This window comes from Schistocerca nitens, chromosome 12, assembly GCF_023898315.1.
Source record: "Schistocerca nitens isolate TAMUIC-IGC-003100 chromosome 12, iqSchNite1.1, whole genome shotgun sequence".
Taxonomy (NCBI): domain Eukaryota; kingdom Metazoa; phylum Arthropoda; class Insecta; order Orthoptera; family Acrididae; genus Schistocerca; species Schistocerca nitens.
The window spans coordinates 34,627,551-34,650,884 of record NC_064625.1 but is presented as its reverse complement, the minus strand read 5'-3'; the positions used below and the strand labels follow the sequence as shown (position 1 = coordinate 34,650,884).

General features: G+C 45.1%; 1 protein-coding gene across 1 annotated transcript in view; it reads right to left on the bottom strand.

Moving 5' to 3' along the window:
* Positions 1-23,334, bottom strand: part of LOC126215161 (probable cytochrome P450 304a1) — a 130,464-nt gene that overhangs the window by 25,849 nt on the left and 81,281 nt on the right. Inside the window, exon 7 of the mRNA XM_049941831.1 lies at positions 3,573-3,690. Coding sequence (XP_049797788.1) covers positions 3,573-3,690 — 118 coding nt within the window. The remainder of the gene's footprint in view (positions 1-3,572; positions 3,691-23,334) is intronic.

Here is a 23,334-nt window from a genome sequence, read left to right as displayed (position 1 = left end):
TTTTATGATTTTGAACCTACAGAAATAAAAGAATTAGTTGCAGAGTTTTGACATTTTTATAAAGAGATGAAGCAATCGCCCTCCACCCGAAATTTGTTATAAGGTATTAGAGGATAGTTTGCTGCCAGAGAGCCGGCCGAGTGGCCGAGCGGTTCTAGGCGCTACAGTCTGGAGCCGAGCGACCGCTCCGGTCGCAGGTTCGAATCCGGCCTCGGGCATGGATGTATGTGATGTCCTTAGGTTAGTTAGGTTTAATTAGTTCTAAGCTCTAGGCGACTGATGACCTCAGAAGTTAAGTCGTATAGTGCTCAGAGCCGTTTGAACCATTTGCTACCAGAGTTTACGTGGACTTTGCGCTGTTTTTCTTCAACGCTGCTCTTAACATTGTGTGGCCAGTATCTACGTATGCAGAGAAACGGGCTGGTGATCAGACACCGTACTGAGGTAGGTGGAACTTTTATAGTTCACAGTAAGACGTAAGGTAGTGTGACATACAGCACGGAAAATTAAACCAGCCCCGACGGAACGTGTTCACATGCTGACCCAACGACATCATTAGTTGCGATTATCGAAATTCGGCCCTCGATCAATGGAAATGTATCAGATATTCGGGTGGATCACATTCTTGCTACACAAGTTCGATGGTCGTCTCCGCAGTCGCCGTAATTGAGGTGAACAGCGACTCAAAATGTGCAGCGCTGCACGGACGCAGGTCGGTGGGACTAGTAATATGCTATAGGAGACATTCCCCTCCACTTGCGTGGGGCCCGTGGTAGTAATCGAAGACACGCTGACATCTCCCAACCTACTGCATCCCTGCATGCTTCATATCTTCTCCGACGCCGATGTCGTCTTTCAGCAGTATAATTGTCCGTGTCTCCGAGCCAGAACCGTGCTACTGTGGTTTGAGGAGCATTATAGTGAACTCACGTTGATGTCTCGGCGATCAAACTCGCCTGATGTAAAACGTACGAACCCGTCTGGGTCACCATCGGGCGCCATCACCGCGCACACAGATTATCGGCTGATTGTTTACGCGAATTACATGAAATGTGCGTAGTCATCTAATGCCACAAACCTACCAACAAACTGTCGAATATCTGATACGCAGAATCAGTGATGTATTTCGTTCCAGAGACGGAAAAGCAAGCTATTAAGCAGGTGGCCATAATGTTTTGGCTCATCAGTATAAGTGTGACGTCTACTCAGGATGAATAAATTTTTGTTTGCTGTTATTACTTTGCATACAATGAGTGTAACACGAGGGACGTCCCAAAAGTAACTTTTGCCATTGTTTTTGAAAGAGAAGATGGTACATCAGGTGACACAAACAAACGCCACGATGTGTGCTGGGTACTGACAATGTGGTCGCCAATGGACGTGCCTGCTGTTATCTGTATGAATGGGCAGATGAGACTAGTGTACGAGTACGGTCAAGAAGTCATGTCAAATGGTTGGTCGCTGGTGTTGCATGTTAAGTGCTGTCCCTTCACATCCATGAATGAAAACAACATTGCTAGAGTACACAACACGGTGTTGGAGGATGGATGTGGGGTCCACACGGTGTACTGGCCATGCTCAGGCCCGTCACAGGCTTCATGATGTGTTGGGTTATGGAACAGTGTCGGCGAGTGCCAAGAAACCTGGTCCCAGGTCACAAGAGCGCAAGAGCTGGAATCGGCCTCAATCACTTGATGCAGTATGTGCAACAGCTAAATGAGTTCGCTTTTGCATGTCCATTCTTCTCATTGGTGGTTTGAGGGTCTTCAGCTGTTCACGTATGTAATAAAGTGGAACACCTGCAGTCGTGCTTTCGATATTATTTATTATATGGCTATCGGTTTCGGTGCTTCAGTACACCATCTTCAGGCCTCACTTGACTATGAGGGGGTTGAGTCCAATCGGATACACGATTCACCAACGGTAGATACCTATGCTTTTCACAGACAACCTGTGCCCTGGTGTAAGCTGTCGCCAGCACGCCGGTCGGCAAATAGTTTGCGAAAAGATCGATAATAGGGCCTGAATCAAGCGCACCTATCAGGAGGGAGGCCAAAGACAGATTCGCAAGCAACGCGCCGCCGACGCCCTCTCGACCGCTGGTATTTAGATTACGGCCACCGACTGGAGGGCCTAGTCAGTCACTGACAGTCAGCCCAGTCAGACGGTCAGTCAGTGAGCCAGAGTCGCAGCTGCGGTTAGCTCAGTTACTTGCCCAGTCGTTATTCTAGTTGTCAGGTCACGTCACTGGCTACAAGACTTAAGTGTTTATAGAGCTGCTTCACTAGCAGTGAGGCTAATGTGGACTATTACAGAAGAGCTTGTACCACAGCAACTTGCTTAAAGATAAGTAGCTTCCTGTTCGTATCAGTAAAGAACCCTGTTAATACAAGTGTGCAGATGTGCTGTAAAAAGAGGGCACCGACCACCAAACAACATCCTTTCTCTTGCTTCCCCCGGTACAAAATTCTACAGTGGCAAGACGACACAAAATCCTGTAACAATAATGTTGTGCCTCCAACCATCAACTACACAATATTGGCAACTGATGAATGTTGTATAGTGGCCGAGCGGTTCCAGGTGCTTCTGTTTGGAACCGCGCGACCGCTACGGTCTCAGGTTCGAATCCTGCCTTGGGCATGGATGTGTGTGGTGTCCTTAGGTTAGCTAGGTTTAAGTAGTTCTAAGGGACTGATGACCTGAGATGTTAAGTCCCATACTGCTCATAGCCATTTTTGACTGATGTATATGATCGGAGTTACCACAGCATCAGTTAAAGCCTGAAGATGGTATACTGGAGCACTGAAACTGGTAGCCAAATAATACATAACATCGTAAGGACGACTGTAGATGTTCCATTCCATTATATAGATGAACTCGTGTTCAGGATCAACACGGGCAATGAGGCATGGGTGCACCACTTTTCTCCAGAATCCAAGGCTGCCTCATTGCACTTCACCAGTGGAGAAAAAATTTAAAGTGTCACCCTCTGCTAGAAATGTTATAGCTACAGTGTTCTGGAATGCAAAGGGTATGAATCTTCTCGATTTCATCCAGCAAGGGACTGTCACTGTGGCACACTACTGCATCCTCATCAACCTCCCGCCATGGGCCAGGATCTTGAATGAAGGTTTTGTACTCTTTGACAAGAACGCAAAACCACACAAGCAATGCTCACACAGAATCAGACGTGTTAATTCGGATGAAAAAGACTGAATTACCTAACGTACGGCCCCAGTTTTGCCCCATTGGTCTTTTACCTGTCCCCTGCATTGAAAGCTGCACTCTTCGAATATCACTCCCAAACCAGTGTTGAGGAGGAGCAGACTGTGCGACAATTGATTACATTGCAGGGCACCAAGTTTTACCAGAGTGGTTTCTTTCATTGCACTCTACAGCAAATGTCTCAATGTCAGTTGAGACTATGTTGAAAAGTGATGCAAGGTGGGTGTTCATGATGCCACGGTGTATTTGTTTTTGGCAATAAAGTTTCCGTATCAGAAACAGCTACTTACTTTCAGAATATCCCTCGAAAATTTCCCCTCAGAATAAGAGATACGCCGGAAGCTCACCTTCGGCACGGAGTAGCCCTGCAGCGAGGTGTCCTCCGTCACCTTGTGCGGGACGCTGATGGGTGCGGGGGTGTTGATCCTCATCACCTCCCTCAGCGTGGCCTCGGTGTACGGCAGGCTGTAACAATCGAGCATGTGCTGTTTCACTTGTGTGTCATTATCAAATGGGCAACGTTGCTTCTATGTGTGGTGTAATGGCTTTTGACTGACATGCAAACTCACATACGGAGGACACAGAGATAGGCATCTATGGCACTGAAAGGCAGCTGAAAGGACTGAAAACAAATAAGTTGCCAAGTCAGATGGACTCCACATTTAGTTTTACAAAGAGTACTCTTCAGCATTGGCCCCATACTTAGCTTGCATTTAGCGGTAATTACTCGCCCTGTTAAAATTCCTAAGAGACTGGAAATAAGTGCAGCTAACTGCTGTTTACAAGAAGGGTACCTGAAAAGACCTATAGACTCACAGACCAACATCCTTAATACTGCAGAATTCTTGAACATATTCTAAATTCGTCAATAAATTTTCTTGGGGAACCAAAGCCCACATCGACAAACCAGAATCCCATGAGCCATGGATAAAGGGCAACCGGCAGATTCCATTTTCCTGCATATTTGACATAATACCACTCTGTGGACCGTTAACGAAGCTCTCAGATACGTGAGTGGCTCAAAGACTTTTCAAGTACAGGTACATGGAGCACTCAAAAAATTTCCGTTTGAGACATGCAACATAGTGCGACTCCAATGCAGGTATATAAGCATCAACAAATAGACAAGAGATTGATGTGGTATTTGTCGGCCGGCAGGAGTGGCCGTGCGGTTCTAGGCGCTACAGTCTGGAACCGCGTGACCGCTACGGTCGCAGGTTCGAATCCTGCCTCGGGCATGGATGTGTGTGTTGTCCTTAGGTTAGTTAGGTTTAAGTAGTTCTAAGTTCTAGGGGACTTATGACCTCAGCAGTTGAGTCCCATAGTGCTCAGAGCCATTTGAACCATTTGTTTGGTATTTGTCTTTCCGACGTGTATGAAGTAAGTGCAGAAAGGTGAACTACAGGGACGTTATTGCCACAAACGTCCAAATAGGAGCAATGTTCCATTAATCTTTTCCTAACTACTGAAGGCAGACATCTATCAGGGAATGAAGATGTGTATGGGGCAGCATGTCTGTACAAAACCACTGTTGTGGAATGGTATGCAAAGCTCCGTGCTGGTTCCAATCCGACACAAGACGCTGGTCGATATAGGAGGCCAGCAAAAGTTCACCGATTCAAGTGAAAGACAGTCGAGCACCTGCTCTGTAGTCCTGATCTCTCTCCATGCGATCATTATGCCTTAGATCCCTTAAAAGTTTGCCTTGAAGGGGCGACGATTTCAGTCGGACAAGGATGTGCAGCAGGCAGTTTATGAACTTCCTCAAGCAGCAGCACATGGCGTTTTACCAAATGGATATTTCCAGTCTGGTGCATCGAAGGAATGATTGCCCCAATTCTCATGGCAATTTTGTCTCATTGGCATGCCGATCATGGGGTGTCCAGCCTTCGAATAGAAACTTTTTATCGCCCTTTATATTAGAAATTACTGCCTTTCTTGAATGGGGAGTGTTCACCTGATGCAAAGGTATCACTCTGAGTGCCCCATGGACGTGTGATAGGACTGCTCTTGTTCTCCGTACACATAAACGATCTTATGGATATGGATGTGGTGAGAAGAAATCTGTGGCTGTTTGCTGGTATGCTGTAGTGTACAGGAGTTTAATTTTTGAGTAAATACAGGAGGATAGAAGATGACTTATTGTTAGACAGAACTTCTAGTTGATGTGATAAATGGTAGCTTGTTTTAAATGTGGGGTAAGTTAAAGAAGATGAGTAGAAAAAAATATTCTGTAGTGTTCAAATACAGTAATAGTGGTATGCTGCTTGGCACACATCGAATGTAATGTTGCAAAGCAACATGAAGCGGAGTGAGTATGTGGTGTCAGTTGTAGGGTAGGCAAATTGTCGACTTCAGTTTATTGGGAGAATTCTAGGAAGTTGATCTGTTATCTAGTATCTGTTACATGTAAGAAACGGAGTGGACATGTGTGTGCGTGTATGTCCACAATTTCCTACTAAACACATAGGTCGATTTCAACCAGATTTGTCACAGAAAGAGCAGGCCTCAGTAGTATCAGTACTGTGGGTCTATAACCTCCTAGCGCCAACAGCAGCAGAGATATGGGCCAAAACGTATTTCTCCAGCCCTTTGCGACTGGGCTGCCTTTCATGACACATGTTGTGTGGGAACAGAACCCACCAGGTTAGCCGAGAGCGCTAATGCGCTGCTTCCTGGACTCGGCTAGGGGCGCCGGCCGCAGTTCGAATCTGCCCGGCAGATTAACGACGCCCTGAATGTGGTTTTTAGGCGGTTTTCGACATCCCACCAGGTGAATACTAGGCTGGTCCCCACGTCCCCCCTTAGTTGCAGACATTTGCAACACATTTGCAGTGTTTCATGATTTACACTAGATGCAGATAGCTAGGGTACACTAATTCCTTCCTGTGGGGTACGGGGTGGTGGCAGGAAGGGCATCTGGCCACCCCTTAAAATTAACCATGCCAAATCTGTACTTAACCCTGCCAATCCTGTGCACGATGCAGGACAAGGCAGTAGCAAAGGAAACCTTGTGTGGGAACAGAAACGACCTGCCAATCCAACCTGATTTGCAGGGAAGCCTACATGTCAGGGGCAAGAAACGGTTTTCCAGAGCCTGAAATATACGCTACCCTGCATCACAGATGTGTTAGAGTAGTATCGGCCTGCTTTATCGATCTGTGCTGCATGGCGGCCTGAACAAACGATTTTCAATACTGTGATGTGTAGTCTGCCCTGTATGGCAAGTGTGTTGTGGGAATAGTATGAGTCAGCTTTAAATATGAATAGAGGTGGGGATGGGCAGAGTGAAACTATGAGGGAACGGACAGAGAGAGGGGAGAAAGGGGAGATGCATGAGGCAGCTGAAAGGTGTGGATGGGTAGTTGATAGGTGGAAAAGAAAGAGGGGGTGACAGAGATGTAAAGAGAGAGGGGAAGGAGGATATGAAGGAGTAGGAATATATGGTCAGAGAGAGGAAATGGACAATGTGAAGAGGAGGAGGAGGAGGAGGAGAGGGAGGTGAAGAGACAGAGAGTGTGAGAAGGAGGAGATAGATGGAGGTGGGAAGGTGAAATGGAAGATGAAAGAAGAGGTGGACACAGAGAGGAGGAGAAGGAGGAGGTGTGTTTAATATATGTCTCACAAGGGGAGGCCGCCAATTGTGAAATTCAGATTCCATTCGTACTGCGCATAATAAAAGCTCATGGCCAGAGGTGTAATGTGGCAAAGCACCAAGATGCACTTCTCAGCCGTTGTCGAGAAAATCGAAAGTTAAAAGAAACCGTTGCGGTGAAATACTCTCTACCATTAATAACTTTCTACAGCGTTGTGGTGCAGCGGTAAGCGCTCGGGTTCGTAATCCGAAGGTCGCCGGATCGAATCTCGCACCATGCAACCTTTTTTTTAGTATTTGTTTTTTGTAATTCAAATATATATATATATATATATATATATATATATATATATATATATATATATATATATATATAATTCCCGGCAATCAGTTGCAACAATTATGCATATAATAAGTTGTTGAAAGTCGTTTGTCGTGGAAAAACTGGCGACTTCGAACATCATTATGTTTTCCGTAAACAAAGTTGTATTTCACAAATGTTATTAATTGTCTTCATAATGTTTACCACGTATAGTTAACGGAAGACGTAGAAACGATATTCCGAAACGAATACGTATAGTGTAAGTCAAACGTTCGAATTAGAATAGAGACCCCACAACACAAATTTGCTGTGGCAGGTATGAAATATAAACTCCGTTACTCGCTCGTTACACTTGAAGAACAGACGTTGAATGGGCCGGAACGAGCCGCCGCATAACAGCGTAGTTGCGTGCTAACTTCGAAAGAAGGTAGATGCGGTCCCTAGCGCAACTTCTAACATCGTCGAAAATCAGTGCGGACGGGAGAGCTTTGGTACACCCTGTTAAAAAAACGGAAAAATGGAGGCGGTACAATTGGAGAGCGATCCGCCTTCACCAACATGCATAAGCAATTCATTAATAGTATATTTGAATTACAAAAAACTAATTATAAAAAAAATTGCATGGCGCGAGATTCGATCCGGCGACCTTTGGATTACGAACCCGAGCGCTTACCGCTGCGCCACAACGCTGGAAAAAATTATTAATCGTAGAGAGTATTTCACCGCAACGGTTTCTTTTAACTGTCGATTTTCTCGACAACGGCTGAGAAGTGCATCTTGGTGCTTTGCCACATTACACCTCTGGCCATGAGCTTTTATTATGCGCAGTATGAATCGAATCTGAATTTCACAATTGGCGGCCTCCCCTTGTCAAATACATATTTGAGCTAAGCCTTGGCGAAAAGGCTAGTTCATTTATGAAGGAAACTGTAAACAGAACACTTTTGCAACCCACTACTGAGTACTGCTCGAATGTTCGGTATCCATACCAGGTTTGATTAAAGTAAGGCATTGAAGCAACTAAGAAGCACACTGCTAGATTTGTCACCAGTAGGTTCAGTCAACACACGAGTACTATGGAAATGCTCTGTGAAATCAAATAGCATCTCTGGATGGAAGATGACATTCTTTCTATGAAACGCTATTGAGGAAGTTTAGAAAATCGGCATTTGCGACTGCTACGACTAAGACACATCTCATGTAATGATTGCAAAGGCAAGATAGGAGAAAGCAGGACTCTTACAGAAGCATTTAGACAGTCACTTTCCCCTCGCTGCTCTTGCAAGTGGAACAGGAAACGATGACCAACAGCGGCGGAGAGTGCCTTCCACCATGCACTGTATGGTGGGTTGTAAAGTATTTACAGGAGGTGGAAATACGGGAAAACCGTTGGCATCCAAACCAGCTTCTAATCTTCTCATAATATATAGATACAGCTCCTGTATGGTTTTCAAGCGAGTGTTCTACCATTCTTCCTCCAAAATAGTGGCAAGATCAGGTAATGATGATGGAGCTGGATAGCTACCATACACCTATCTCTCCAAAGTACATGTCTACGGCTCAATAATATTGAAATGCAGTAGCCAGGGGAGACGTGACAATTCATCTTCGTTCTCACAAAACTAGTCCAGGATGATGTGAGCCGGGTGAACAGGTTCTGTCGTCTGTTACACAGATTCGCCACTGAGGAACAAGTATTGTGCCGTGGGTTGGACTTGGAAGGATAAATGGTCCCATAATCCTCGGAGAGTAACCATGATACCTAAGGAATATCAAACTGTGGCTGCCCAAACCATTACCAAACCCATGCCGTATTTCACTGTTGGCGGCAAGCAGTCTGTATCACAGGCTTGGGATGGCTTACTGCAGATGTAAGCTCGGGCAGAAGTTGGAAACAGTGTGGAACAGAGCTCATCGACCAAGTGACTTCTTTCCATTGCTCCATCGTCTAGGTTTTATTGCTTTGGCACCACATTTTCTTGTTACAGGCATTTGCATCACTGATGAATTCCACCTTGCCCTGAAGTTCTCAGCTTATGAGCACCCTTCATGTTGTCCTCTTATTTTTCGTCAAAATCGTCTTCAATGGCAGCCCATCATGGTCAGTCAACATACACTTTCGTTTGCGTTGTTGTTTAGTGTAGGATGTTCTTTCACCATCTCTGTATGCAGTATAAATCTTCGATACGGTGCCTCTTGAAACACCAAATACTTCAGTTAACTTGGCTACGAAAGCGCTCACCATACGAACACCAACAATTTTCCCACGTTCGAATTCATTTAGCTCCAACATAGTGTGTACCGAACGAGGTGGCGCAGTGCTTATCACACTGGACTCGCATTCGGGAGGAGGACGGTTCAAAATGGTTCAAATGGCTCTGAGCACTATGGGACTTATGAGGTCATTAGTCCCCTAGAACTTAGAACTACTTAAACCTGACTATCCTAAGGACATCACACACATCCGTCCGAATTCCCGGCGGGGTCAGGGATTTTCTCTGCCTCGTGATGGCTGGGTGTTGTGTGCCGTCCTTAGGTTAGTTAGGTTTAAGTAGTTTTAAGTTCTAGGGGACTGATGACCATAAATGTTAAGTCCCATAGTGCTCAGAGCCATTTGAACCATTTGAACCATCCATGTCCGAGGCAGGATTCGAACCTGCGACTTTAGCGGTCGCGCGGTTGCAGACTGTAGCACCTAGAACCTCTCGGCCACCCTAGCCGGCGACGGTTCAAACTCGAGAGCGGCTATCCTGATTTACGTTTTCCGTGATTTCCCTAAGTCGTTTCAGGAAATGCAGGGGTAGTTCCTGTGAAAAGGCACTGCCGGCTTCCTTCTCATTCTTCCCTAAACCGATGAGGCCGATGACATCGTTGTTTGGTCCTCTCCCCCAAATCAACCATCCAACCATCTACATTAACATCTACATGGATACTCTGCAAATCATATTCAAGTGCCTGGCAGAGGGTTCATCGAGCCACATTCACAATAATTCTCTATTAGTCCAATCTCGTGCAGCGCGCGGAAAAAATGAACACACATATCTCTCCGTGCAAGCTCTGATTTCCCTTATTTTATTATGATGATCGTTTCTTCCTGTGTAGATTGGCGTCAACAAAATATTTTCTCATTCTGAGGAGAAAACTGGTGATTATAATTTCGTGAGGAGATTCCGCCACGACGAAAAACGCCTTTGTTTTAATGATGTCCATCCCAAATCCTGTATCATTTCAGTGACACTCTGTCTCCTATTTCGCGATACTACAAAGCGTGCTGCCCTTCTTTGATCTCTCTCGATGTACTCCGTCAATCCTACCTGGTCAAGATCCCACATCGTGCAGCAGTATTCTAAAAGAGGACGGGCAAGCGTAGTGTAGGCAGTCTCTTTAGTAGATCTGTTACATTTTCTAAGTGTCCTGCCAATTAAACACAGTCTTTGTTTAGCCTTCCCCATAACATTTTCTGTGTGTTCCTTCCAATTTAAGTTGTTCGTAATTGTAATTCCTAGGTATTTAGTTGAGTTTATGGCCTTTAGATTTGACTGATTTATCGTGTAACCGAAGTTTAACGGATTCCTTTCAGCACTCATGTGGATGACCTCACACTTTTCGTTATTTAGGATCAATTGGTAATGTTTGCGCCATACGGGTATCTTTTCTAAATCGTTTTGCAATTTCTTTTGATCTTCTGACGACTTTATTAGTCGATAAACGACAGTATCAACCGCAAACAACCTAAGACGGCTACTCAGATGGTCTCATAAATCGTTTATACAGATAAGAAACAGCAAAGGGCCTATAATACTACCTTTGGGAACGCCAGGAATCACATCCGTTTTACTCGACGACTTTCCGTCAATAACTACGAACTGTGACCTCTGTGACAGGAAATCACGAATCCAGTCACATAACTGAGACGGTATTCCATAAGCTCGCAATTTCATTACAAGCCGCCTGTGTGGTACAGTGTCAAAAAGCCTTCTGGAAATCTAGGCATACAGAATCAATTTGAAATCCCTTGTCAGTAGCACTGAACACTTCGTGTGAATAAAGAGCTAGTTGAGCTTCACAAGACCGAAGTTTTCTAAATCAGCGTTGATTGTGTGTCAAGCATAATGGAGTCACAACTACACACAAACACTATTCTGACCACGATTGACACTCGCACCGTATTGAGGACATTGCGCAGTCGCCATTCGTGGTCAAATGCAACAGCACAACCTCCAGGCTTGGGTAGGGTCAGCATTTACGTTCAAACACGCTTTTCTCACGATGTTTTCAAATTTTTGTCCAATCCCTGAATGCAGATGTAGATGATGGGCCTCAGAGTCCAGAAAATGAAAACAACGGCTATATTATTATAGAAATGGTTAATGGTAACGGATCCACTTGTAATAGATCACATCACAGTGAAAAATAGGGAAATTAAAATAGTGAAACAATTTAAATACCTGGGTGGAATTATAACACATAAATTGGACGAGAAACCTGCATGGCGAGCAAGAACTAATAAAATGATAAAAGCTCAAAAACTAACATGGTCTACGTACAATAAAAAATGTCTATCAATTAAAACAAAATTAAAACATTACAAGACGGTGGTTCAACCAGAGGTTACATACGGAAGTGAAACTCTTTTTAAAGTCACCCAGAAAAACAGAATTGACAAAATTTTAAAAGTAGAGAGAAGAATTGCTAGAACATGCATAAATAAGAAATATCAAAAAGCTGGACAATGGCGGATAGTTCCAAATGAAGTGGTATACAGAGAACTGGAGCCCATCACTGATACTATACGAAAGAAAAGGATCTCTTTTTGTGGTCACATTCTGAGGACACCAGAAACCAGATTGTCAAGGAAAATTATTGAGAAACTCTGGAATTTGAAACAACAAGGAGGATGGCTTAAGGAAATAAGAGAGGATATGGAAGAACTGGAAATAACTCTGGATGATTTGCAGAACAAAACGCCAAATTTAAAGAAGTTGAGGGACACAGAAATAAGATTTAAACCAAAAAGTGACAAACGACATACAATGGAAAGGGTATTTACAGATAAGGAACGACGAAAAGCGTCGGAACGAATGAAGAGATACTGGGCCACTCGGAAGGGGAAAATACCAAAGAAGAGGACCAGAAATGATTGACTGAAGTGGTCCAATGAGGCCGTAAAAGCAGAAGAAGAAGAAGAAGAAGAAGAAATGGCTGGGGTCACCAAACCTTTCTTTTTTTTTTAGAAAAAAAGCTGTTACTTATTGGGGAGGAAAATTCAAGTATTCACACTGAGGCAAGCACAGGAGGTTGAGAACTGCAACCATGTGCCCAATATCCACCTCACGTTCCTGGTCGATTTAGATACAGCTTGATTATCAGTCATTTCCATCCACTTACGTAACTGTACGAGGTGTGGCTAGAAAAAAACCGGACTAGTACTGGTGAAACAATAAAACGAATGCAATAAGGCTGAAAGTCGCGTGGCCTGTCACGTGACTCTCGCTCCGCCTACTGCTCGAGTTTCATCTGCCTCCTGCACTCAGTCTGCCCGTGGCGTCTGTTTTAAGTAGTTGACGTTTTGTCTGTGCGTCGGAAAATGTTGAGTGTACAGAAAGAACAGCGTGTTAACATTAAATTTTGTTTCAAACTAGGAAAATCTGCAAGTGAAACGTTTGTAATGTTACAACAAGTGTACGGCGATGATTGTTTATCGCGAACACAAGTGTTTGAGTGGTGTAAACGATTTAAAGATGGCCGCGAAGACACCAGTGATGCCACTCGCACTGGCAGACCATTGTCAGCAAAAACTAATGCAAACATTGAAAAAAATCGGTAAACTTGTTCGACACTTTCCTTGTCAACTCCTGTTAACTCAGACACTGCTCTGATTGTTAAACGGCGATCTTGTCGAACAAGTTTACCGATTTTTTCAATGTTTGCATCAGTTTTTGCTGACAATGGTCTGCCAGTGCGAGTGTCATCACTGGTGTCTTCGCGGCCATCTTTAAATCGTTTACACCACTCAAACACTTGTGTTCGCGATAAACAATCATCGCCGTACACTTGTTGTAACATTACAAACGTTTCACTTGCAGATTTTCCTAGTTTGAAACAAAATTTGATGTTAACACGCTGTTCTTTCTGTACACTCAAAATTTTCCGACGCACAGACAAAACGTCAACTACTTAAAACAGACGCCACGGGCAGACTGAGTGCAGGAGGCAGATGAAACTCGAGCAGTAGGCGGAGCGAGAGTCACGTGACAGGCCACGCGACTTTCAGCCTTATTGCATTCGTTTTATTGTTTCACCAGTACTAGTCCGGTTTTTTTCTAGCCACACCTCGTATGCACATGGCTCGTATTCAATAATTCAGAACGTACCAACACGTAAATATGGTCACCGTTTATTCGAAAAGCATTTAACCGTAGCAGTTCCGCTTTGTTCTCCCAATCGTCTATTATTACAAACCATTTTCACTACAAACATTCTAGTTCTCAAATGTTCCCCATAAAAACCACAAAGAAAACTTAAATGAAGTATCATGTACATGGCAACTATGGTTTCCTGTCATTCATACGCGGTTGTCGACTTTAATACTTGCCCTACTTTGGATGAGAACACTATAGTATGTTCACAACGCCATGAACGAATAAAACGGTTATCACACACTCAATATTATTGATACAATAACATTGTGTGAATATATAGAGTAAAACTCGAGGCCAAGAACGGGACAATATTATTGTGCACTATATGAGGGGTGATTATAATTAAAGTTCCAGATTCAAAACGATCTAAAAAAGAACTGCTACTCAGAGTGACGTCAAATCAGCGCGGAATATCATCGAAAAAGGGGGAAATGTTGTGGAAACAAAAGAAAATTTTCCCACTAGATGGCATTGTAAGCGTCATGGCGTAAATGTGTTCGGCTACAAATGATACATGATTCGCAGTACCACAGCTGTAGTGAGTTGCATATTAAACCAACCGTACTGTGCAATGTGCGTGATCGCATAAGTCTGACATTCAACATTTGTGGTACTGCTAGTTAGGTAAAAGCCTATCCATCACGGGAAGGTTGCAACACATCCGATGGGAAAAATCGGTTTGTAATTGTCCTGAGGCCAAAAAGCGCATAAAAACCAACAGTGAAATCGATTTTATTTTCATGAAGGCAAAAATCACATAAAATACAAAATGAGATCAGTTTTTAGCTGAGGCTGGTGCAAGACAGGTTCATAATGCTATCCACCGTTTTCTGACAAAAGTTGAAACCGAGTAACAGCACGTTCCACAACAGATCGGAGTGTCTCAGAAGTCAGGTCCAGAATGCGCTGCGCAATGCGTCCCTCCAATACAGCTACTTTTGCAGTTGCAGCACTCGACACAGCGTCTGTCGGAGGACCTCACAGTCAGAAGTCACACGGATTAAGAACAGTTTATTTGGATGGCCGGGCTGTAGGGAAATGCCTCTGCAACACCTGATTCACTGGCTGTGCAATATGCGAAGGAGCGCATTCTTGCATATAAATGGTCCTACCACACATCCACGTCGTTGAAGGGTTGGTGTGATGTTGGTGCGCAAAAGACTGTCGTAACGTTTTCCAGAGATCTACAGGTAATCGGACCCGCAGGACCCATCACATTGAAAAAAACATGGCCCTACGATAAACGATGCCGTCAAACCTCAACACACAATCATCTTTTCAGAACGAAGTGGTACCCGCTGATGTGCGTGCGGATTTTCCCTTGCCCGCATTCCGCAGTTCTGTGTACTGAGATGTCCTTGGAAATGGGCTTCGTCTGTCCACGTAATGTCCCATGGTCATTACACGTCGATTTCCATGGCAGCAAGAAATTCCACAGCAAGAGTTTGTCTTACTGGCGGGTCAGCAGGGACCAACTTCCTGAACATGGGTGGTTTTGTGTGGACAGCAACGCAGGATGATTCGTAGGATTTTATGCACCGTGCTCGCAGGCATATCCAATGTCCGGGCAATTCCCCGTTCACTGGATGATTGCACACGACCGCTCAACCTCTCCTGTAATACTATGGCCACATCTTCGACAGACATCGGATCAACTGGTAGAATACTGGGGAAGCGCAATCAGTCTAGAAAAGAGATTGCCAGAAAAACACTCGTGCGACCCATCCTAGAATATTGCTCAAGTGTATGAGACCCAAAGCAGATAGGACTAACAGGTGATATTGAACGTGTACAGAAAAAGGCAGCACGAATGGTCACAGGTTTTCGAATCCATGGGAGCAGTGTCACAGACATACTGAAGGAAACTTCCTGGCAGATCAAAACTGTGTACCGGAATGAGACTCGAACTCGGGAGCTTTACCTTTCACGGGCAAGTGCTCTACCATCTGAGCTATCCAAGCACGACTCACGCCCCGTCCTCACAGCTTTACTTCTGCCAGTACCTCGTCTCCTACCTTCCAAACTTTGCAGAAGCTCTCCTGCGAACCTTGCAGAACTAGCACTTCTGAAAGGAAGGATATTGCGGAGCCATGGCTTAGCCACAAACTGGGGGACGTTTCCAGAAGGAGATTTTCACTCTGCAGCGGAGTGTGCGCTGATATGAAACTTCCTGGCAGATTAAAACTGTGTGCCGGACCGAGACTCGAACTCGGGACCTTTGCCTTTTGCGGGCAAGTGCTCTATCAACTGAGCTACCCAAGCACGACTCACGCCCCTTCTGCACAGCTTTACTTCCGCCAGTACCTCGTCTCCTACCTTCCAAACTTTACAGAAGCTCTTCTGCGAACCTTGCAGAACTAGCACTCCTGAAAGGAAGTATACTGCGGAGACATAGCCACAGCCTGGGGGATGTTTCCAGAAGGAGATTTTCACTCTGCAGCGGAGTGTGCGCTGATATGAAACTTCCTGGCAGATTAAAACTGTGTGCCGGACCGAGACTCGAACTCGGGACCTTTGCCTTTTGCGGGCAAGTGCTCTATCAACTGAGCTACCCAAGCACGACTCACGCCCCTTCTGCACAGCTTTACTTCCGCCAGTACCTCGTCTCCTACCTTCCAAACTTTACAGAAGCTCTTCTGCGAACCTTGCAGAACTAGCACTCCTGAAAGGAAGTATACTGCGGAGACATGGCTTAGCCACAGCCTGGGGGATGTTTCCAGAAGGAGATTTTCACTCTGCAGCGGAGTGTGCGCTGATATGAAACTTCCTGGCAGATTAAAACTGTGTGCCGGACAGAGACTCGAACTCGGGATCGTTGCCTTTCGCGGGCAAGTGTTCTACCATCTGAGCTATCCAAGCACGACTCACGCCAGGTCCTCACAGCTCACACATGGGTAGCTCAGATGGCAGAGCACTTGCCCGCAAAAGGCAAAGGTGCCGAGTTCGAGTTTCGGTCTGGCACACAGTTTTAATCTGCCAGGAAGTTTCATATCAGCGCACACTCCACTGCAGAGTGAAACTCTCATTCTGGATACTGAAGGAACATTGACATAAACTATCCCGAGAAAGTCTGTTACCAAAGTTTCAAGAACCGCCTTTAAATGATTAGTCTAGGGATATACTGCAACCCCCTACGTATCGCACAGAGGGATCGTGAGGATAAGATTGGAATAATTACTGCACGCTCAGAGGCATTTAAACAATCGTTCTTCCCACGCTCCATACGTGGATGGAACAGGAGGAAGCCCTAATAACTGGTACAATGGGACGTACCCTCTGCCACGCACCTCACGGTGGTTTGCATAGTATAGATGTAGAGCCAGCCTCTGTGGCCGAGGGGTTCTAGGCGCTTCAATCTGGAACCGCGTGACCGCTACGGTCGCAGTTTCGAATCCTGCCTCGGGCATGGGTGTGTGTGATGTCCTTAGTCTAGTTAGGTTTAAGTAGTTCTAAGTTATAGGGGACTGATGACCTCAGATGTTAAGTCCCATAGTGGTCAGAGCCATATAGATGTAGATGTAGAACCTGTCGTTCCGAATTTCGTAATCATTTTCTCCAGACCCTTGGCAGACACCGGACCAATGTCTTTTTTCATACCATTGAGCATCCGCAACTTCTGCAGGGCTCCTGGCGCAGTCACAGTTCTTGCCAAAGAGCTTTACCAGCAGCGCGCGATCCTTCAAGGAAACAGCCATGTTGGACGCCTCAGTTGCAAGCTAACAAACAACTATGCACTCCAAGTCTTTTATTTTGCAGTTTCTGTCGTTTACAGAGCTATTTAGTGGCACAAGTTTCGATAATTTTTTTGTTGCCATTACGTTTTCTCCTACTTCGATAATATTCCGCTCAAATTTGACGTCACTATGAGCATTTTTTGTTTACAGCAATCATAATCACCCTGTATATTTGGGGCACGTCACTTAGAACTCTGCCTTCGTAGCAAACAAATGTGCGCTCGACGATGAGGATGTGTGTTGCGAGTTGCTTGCCTATCTTTCAAAACACAAACATAAATTATGAAGAACTAGCGAAATACGCCCAAGAAGCTTTCTGTAAACATTTCAATGAACCAGGCTTTCTTTCATGGCATCATATATTCGTAAACCTCAACTTCAGCTAATTAGAAATTAAACAAGTCGGCTGTATAACTTTTCGCGTACATGTGCTGTTTTCTGGCGTGATACTGTACTCCGACCACTGTTGCAAACGAAATAAAGAAAATATGCTGATCGATAGCTTACACGGTACTCTGTCTGTTACAAGTGTTTCAAGAAAACTAAACTTGTATGCTCACTGGTCTTATTTGCCAATTGTGAGAACTGCTACAAGGAAAATAGGCAGTTCTGATTACTGTCATGATACAATGTGTAACACCCCAAGAAATCCGAAAACCCAAATAAGAATGTCATGATAATTTAAAGTAGGGAACAGTGTTATACTGACATGTACGACAACTTTGACAATAATATAACACCTTAAAGTTTTGATGAACACCAATTTCAATAATTACTGAGTATGTCATGATATAAAGCTAGAAAGAAAGCTTTTTTTCAAAAAATGGCTCTGAGCACTATGGGACTTAACTGCTAAGGTCATCAGTCCCCTAGAACTTAGAACTACTTAAACCTAACTAACCTAAGGACATCACACACATCCATGCCCGAGGCAGGATTCGAACCTGCGACCGTGGCGGCCGCGCGGTTCCAGACTGTAGCGCCTTTAACCGCTTGGCCACCACGGCCGGCGAAAGCTTTTTTTTAATTAGCTATCAAACATCTTAGTAATAATTGCAAATCAGTACGACGAAAGTTAAGTCCAAAGTAATATGTCGCTCTGAGATAACATTTATTGTGAAAGAGAGTTGTAAACGCGGCGAAAAGGAAATTCAATGCGTTTACAATGCTCGATCATGGAAAAGTTAGTTGCTTGCTAGCTTGCTTGCTATCAAGTCCAGAGAGAGCAACGTTTGTTATAGTACTACAAACGGAACGCTACGAGATTATTTCTATTAAAAAGAAAAAAGTAATATTGTGTGATGGAGATGCGCGGACTTTGTTCTCAGTTATTCTGACTTGAGAACTTGAAATGAAGTGATATTCTGATAGTGCACGACGAGTTAACGCACTTTAATTATTGGAGATATTGTTGTTGGACTCAACCTTCATCGAAGTGAACAGTTACAACGCAGAATGGACATAGCATCGAAGACTGCAATACCTGATTAGGCTGGAGTAGGTAACATTAATACGACCACACGAAGATAATACAAATACGCCGATTTTAAAAGTTGTCGTAATTATCACGATCACCGAACTGAAAAGAATCTTAATTAATCTGATCCATCGGTGTGCGTGTGGTGTGATGATTATAAACTAACTGCTAATAAGGAGCCATAAAATTGTTCGTCAGTAATGGAAATCTAACGTGTTGGCTCCATCATTAATTGACTGTGTGATAGTTGATGAACAAAATTAATTAACTGTGAACATTTTAATTGAAAGAGTGACTTGATGCACATTGAGCATTGAAAGGAGTGTTTTGCCGTATTAATATCACGACGCACGAAAGCAAGATAGCATTATACACTCCTGGAAATGGAAAAAAGAACACATTGACACCGGTGTGTCAGACCCACCATGCCGGCCGAAGTGGCCGTGCGGTTAAAGGCGCTGCAGTCTGGAACCGCAAGACCGCTACGGTCGCAGGTTCGAATCCTGCCTCGGGCATGGATGTTTGTGATGTCCTTAGGTTAGTTAGGTTTAACTAGTTCTAAGTTCTAGGGGACTAATGACCTCAGCAGTTGAGTCCCATAGTGCTCAGAGCCATTTGAACCATTTTTTTCAGACCCACCATACTTGCTCCGGACACTACGAGAGGGCTGTACAAGCAATGATCACACGCACGGCACAGCGGACACACCAGGAACCGCGGTGTTGGCCGTCGAATGGCGCTAGCTGCGCAGCATTTGTGCACCGCCGCCGTCAGTGTCAGCCAGTTTGCCGTGGCATACGGAGCTCCATCGCAGTCTTTAACACTGGTAGCATGCCGCGACAGCGTGGACGTGAACCGTATGTGCAGTTGACGGACTTTGAGCGAGGGCGTATAGTGGGCATGCGGGAGGCCGGGTGGACGTACCGCCGATTTGCTCAACACGTGGGGCGTGAGGTCTCCACAGTACATCGATGTTGTCGCCAGTGGTCGGCGGAAGGTGCACGTGCCCGTCGACCTGGGACCGGACCGCAGCGACGCACGGATGCACGCCAAGACCGTAGGATCCTACGCAGTGCCGTAGGGGACCGCACCGCCACTTCCCAGCAAATTAGGGACACTGTTGCTCCTGGGGTATCGGCGAGGACCATTCGCAACCGTCTCCATGAAGCTGGGCTACGGTCCCGCACACCGTTAGGCCGTCTTCCGCTCACGCCCCAACATCGTGCAGCCCGCCTCCAGTGGTGTCGCGACAGGCGTGAATGGAGGGACGAATGGAGACGTGTCGTCTTCAGCGATGAGAGTCGCTTCTGCCTTGGTGCCAATGATGGTCGTATGCGTGTTTGGCGCCGTGCAGGTGAGCGTCACAATGAGGACTGCATACGACCGAGGCACACAGGGCCAACACCCGGCATCATGGTGTGGGGAGCGATCTCCTACACTGGCCGTACACCACTGGTGATCGTCGAGGGGACACTGAATAGTGCACGGTACATCCAAACCGTCATCGAACCCATCGTTCTACCATTCCTAGACCAGCAAGGGAACTTGCTGTTCCAACAGGACAATGCACGTCCGCATGTATCCCGTGCCACCCAACGTGCTCTAGAAGGTGTAAGTCAACTACCCTGGCCAGCAAGATCTCCGGATCTGTCCCCCATTGAGCATGTTTGGGACTGGATGAAGCGTCGTCTCACGCGGTCTGCACGTCCAGCACGAACGCTGGTCCAACTGAGGCGCCAGGTGGAAATGGCATGGCAAGCCGTTCCACAGGACTACATCCAGCATCTCTACGATCGTCTCCATGGGAGAATAGCAGCCTGCATTGTTGCGAAAGGTGGATATACACTGTACTAGTGCCGACATTGTGCATGCTCTGTTGCCTGTGTCTATGTGCCTGTGGTTCTGTCAGTGTGATCATGTGATGTATCTGACCCCAGGAATGTGTCAATAAAGTTTCCCCTTCCTGGGACAATGAATTTACGGGGTTCTTATTTCAATTTCCAGGAGTGTAGATTGTCTCTGGATTTGCGTCGTGCCGTAGTGAACAATTTTGCCTAGCAACGTAACAACACCTGCTGATACTGACCCGCAAACGAATTTTCCGTCGCTTCAGTGGTGTGAAACGACGCCGATGATGAATGATTCACTCAGTACTGCAATAACTAACTAACCGGGCATAGCAAATCATCATAACACCATAACAGACAATTAAAATCAGCAGTTCTCATCGCTGAGAAGACTGTGCGGACTCGCAAACGGACTTTCATTACGCGAGGAAATATTTTCTTTAGAGATTTCCAGGTGCTGTTCCAAGTTATCGGACGGGGACGGACAACCATCACTGCGCGTCGGGTCTCCATTCCACCGACAGAGCTGTAGCAGTACCGGCTCAACATCAACAGCGACAACAAAAGGGGAGAGCGGACGTCACACATGGTGTTCGGTTTCCTGTGCTGTTGTGAACAACAACGTACCTGGCTTCTCCTGATCAATCAGAAGTTTCACTTCTGGTGCTGCCTGATGCTTTCAACAGTCCGTGCACGTCAGCAATACGCTCCGAAAAGCAGTGAGCGAAAATGCGATTTTTCAGGGGACCATATCTCTGCTTCTGTTGACCACACAGACATAAGGGACCAAGTGTTTTCGATAGCCCATGCTCTTGTTACCGTCTGTATACCCATCAGAAGGCCCGACATAATGCAGCTATCCTGTTGTTCAGGGTCAAAATTTAAACATTACACACTTCCTGCAGCCGAGGCAAATTGAGCGAATCGGTTGGTTCTTTTGCATTAGGCGTGGTGTAGTGTGTACCTCAGGACGGCTTCTTAGAAAACTTCGAAAAACCATAATTTTTTGGTACGAAAAGTACCAATCGTGGGGATGGCAAATCCTATCATTTATATTCATGGTAGATTGTCGACATTTTTACCAGACGTTGTTAAGATGATATTCTCGTGAAACGTCAAAACTCTTTTCGGTATCGTTATCCGCTACTGAGATCCAGAGGTTCAAAGTTACTGCACATATGCACGTAATATCCGGTCCGAGGCGTAAATGCAGTTTTAATTGAAACATGTTGCACATGTTAATTGTTGTGGGTTGGCAGGAGAGCCAACACCGGTATAATAGAGGAAGCCGAAAGGCACGCGTTTTAGCTCACGCAGGCTGGCGTGAGGTCTGGAACAGGACAAGGAAATTAGAATTTAGAAAAACGGACGTAGCTGGTGGAATAATTAACTTTAATCCATTAATGATGAGCGTCGCTCTTGACTGTACATGATTCAGTATCAATAGTAACTGATAATGGTGCCTTGCTAGGTCGTAGCAAATGACGTAGCTGAAGGCTATGCTAACTATCGTCTCGGCAAATGAGAGCGTATTTTGTCAGTGAACCATCGCTAGCAAAGTCGGTTGTACAACTGGGGCGAGTGCTAGGAAGCCCCTCTAAACCTGCCGTGTGACGGCGCTCGGTCTGCAATCACTGATAGTGGCGACATGCGGGTCCGACGTATACTAACGGACCGCGGCCGATTTAAAGGCTACCACCTAGCAAGTGTGGTGTCTGGCGGTGACACCACATTAATAGTTCCAGGGTCATCACAAGAGTTATGAGGCGACCAAACTAAATTTAATTCAGTATTTTTTAACAGTAAAACTTCATAACGCGCTGCCTCTGTATAATGGGCACTTCTCGCCTACACAGATAAGCCCAAACTGGTACTACAGTGAGAAAAATGGGTTGAAAAGGGTCTTAATATGCCTGAAAAAAACATAAAATGACTGACAAAAATTATGTAAAACTGGGAACTCTGACAAATTTAGTAAAATATTTCTAATAACATTTTTACTCTTATGAGATACAAATCATAAGCTGGTCGTTTCTGATGAATTACAGTCGATGAGCAAAGACACCAGAGAAAATGTAAAGCAAACGATTTTGTGTTAAGCTTACGTCACGAGCGCTTATTGTTGTTTATATGTGTCAAATGGTTCAAATGGCTCTAAGCACTATGGGACTTAACAGCTGAGGTCATGAGTCCCCTAAACTTAGAACTAGCTAAATCTAACTAAGAACATCGTACACATCCATGCCCGAGGCAGGATTCGAGCCTGCGACCGTAGCAGCCGCGTGGTTCCGGACTGAAGCGCCTATAACGGCTCGGCCAGCGCGGCCGGCTATATGTGTCACGGTATATATATGTGTCGAAGTTCTGGGTGATTATAATTAAAGTTAAACTTTCAAACCGCTGTAGAAATAACACCACTGGTCATAATGACGTCAAATTGCAACGGAATATTATCGGAGAAAGGGGAAAACGTATGGCACAAGAAAAATAAATAGTTACAAATGTAGCAATAGATGGCGCTTTAAGCATCATAATTTAATAGTGGTGGAGTAAAAATGGCAAATTAATCATACAACAATGTCTGAGGTGTACGTCTAACGTTAAACAAACTGTATTACTCAAGTGTGCATGGGTGTACTGGTGTGATACTGTTGTGTACGTAAGACCATCCACCACGGCAAGGTCATAGTACATTGGATGGGAGAAATCGGT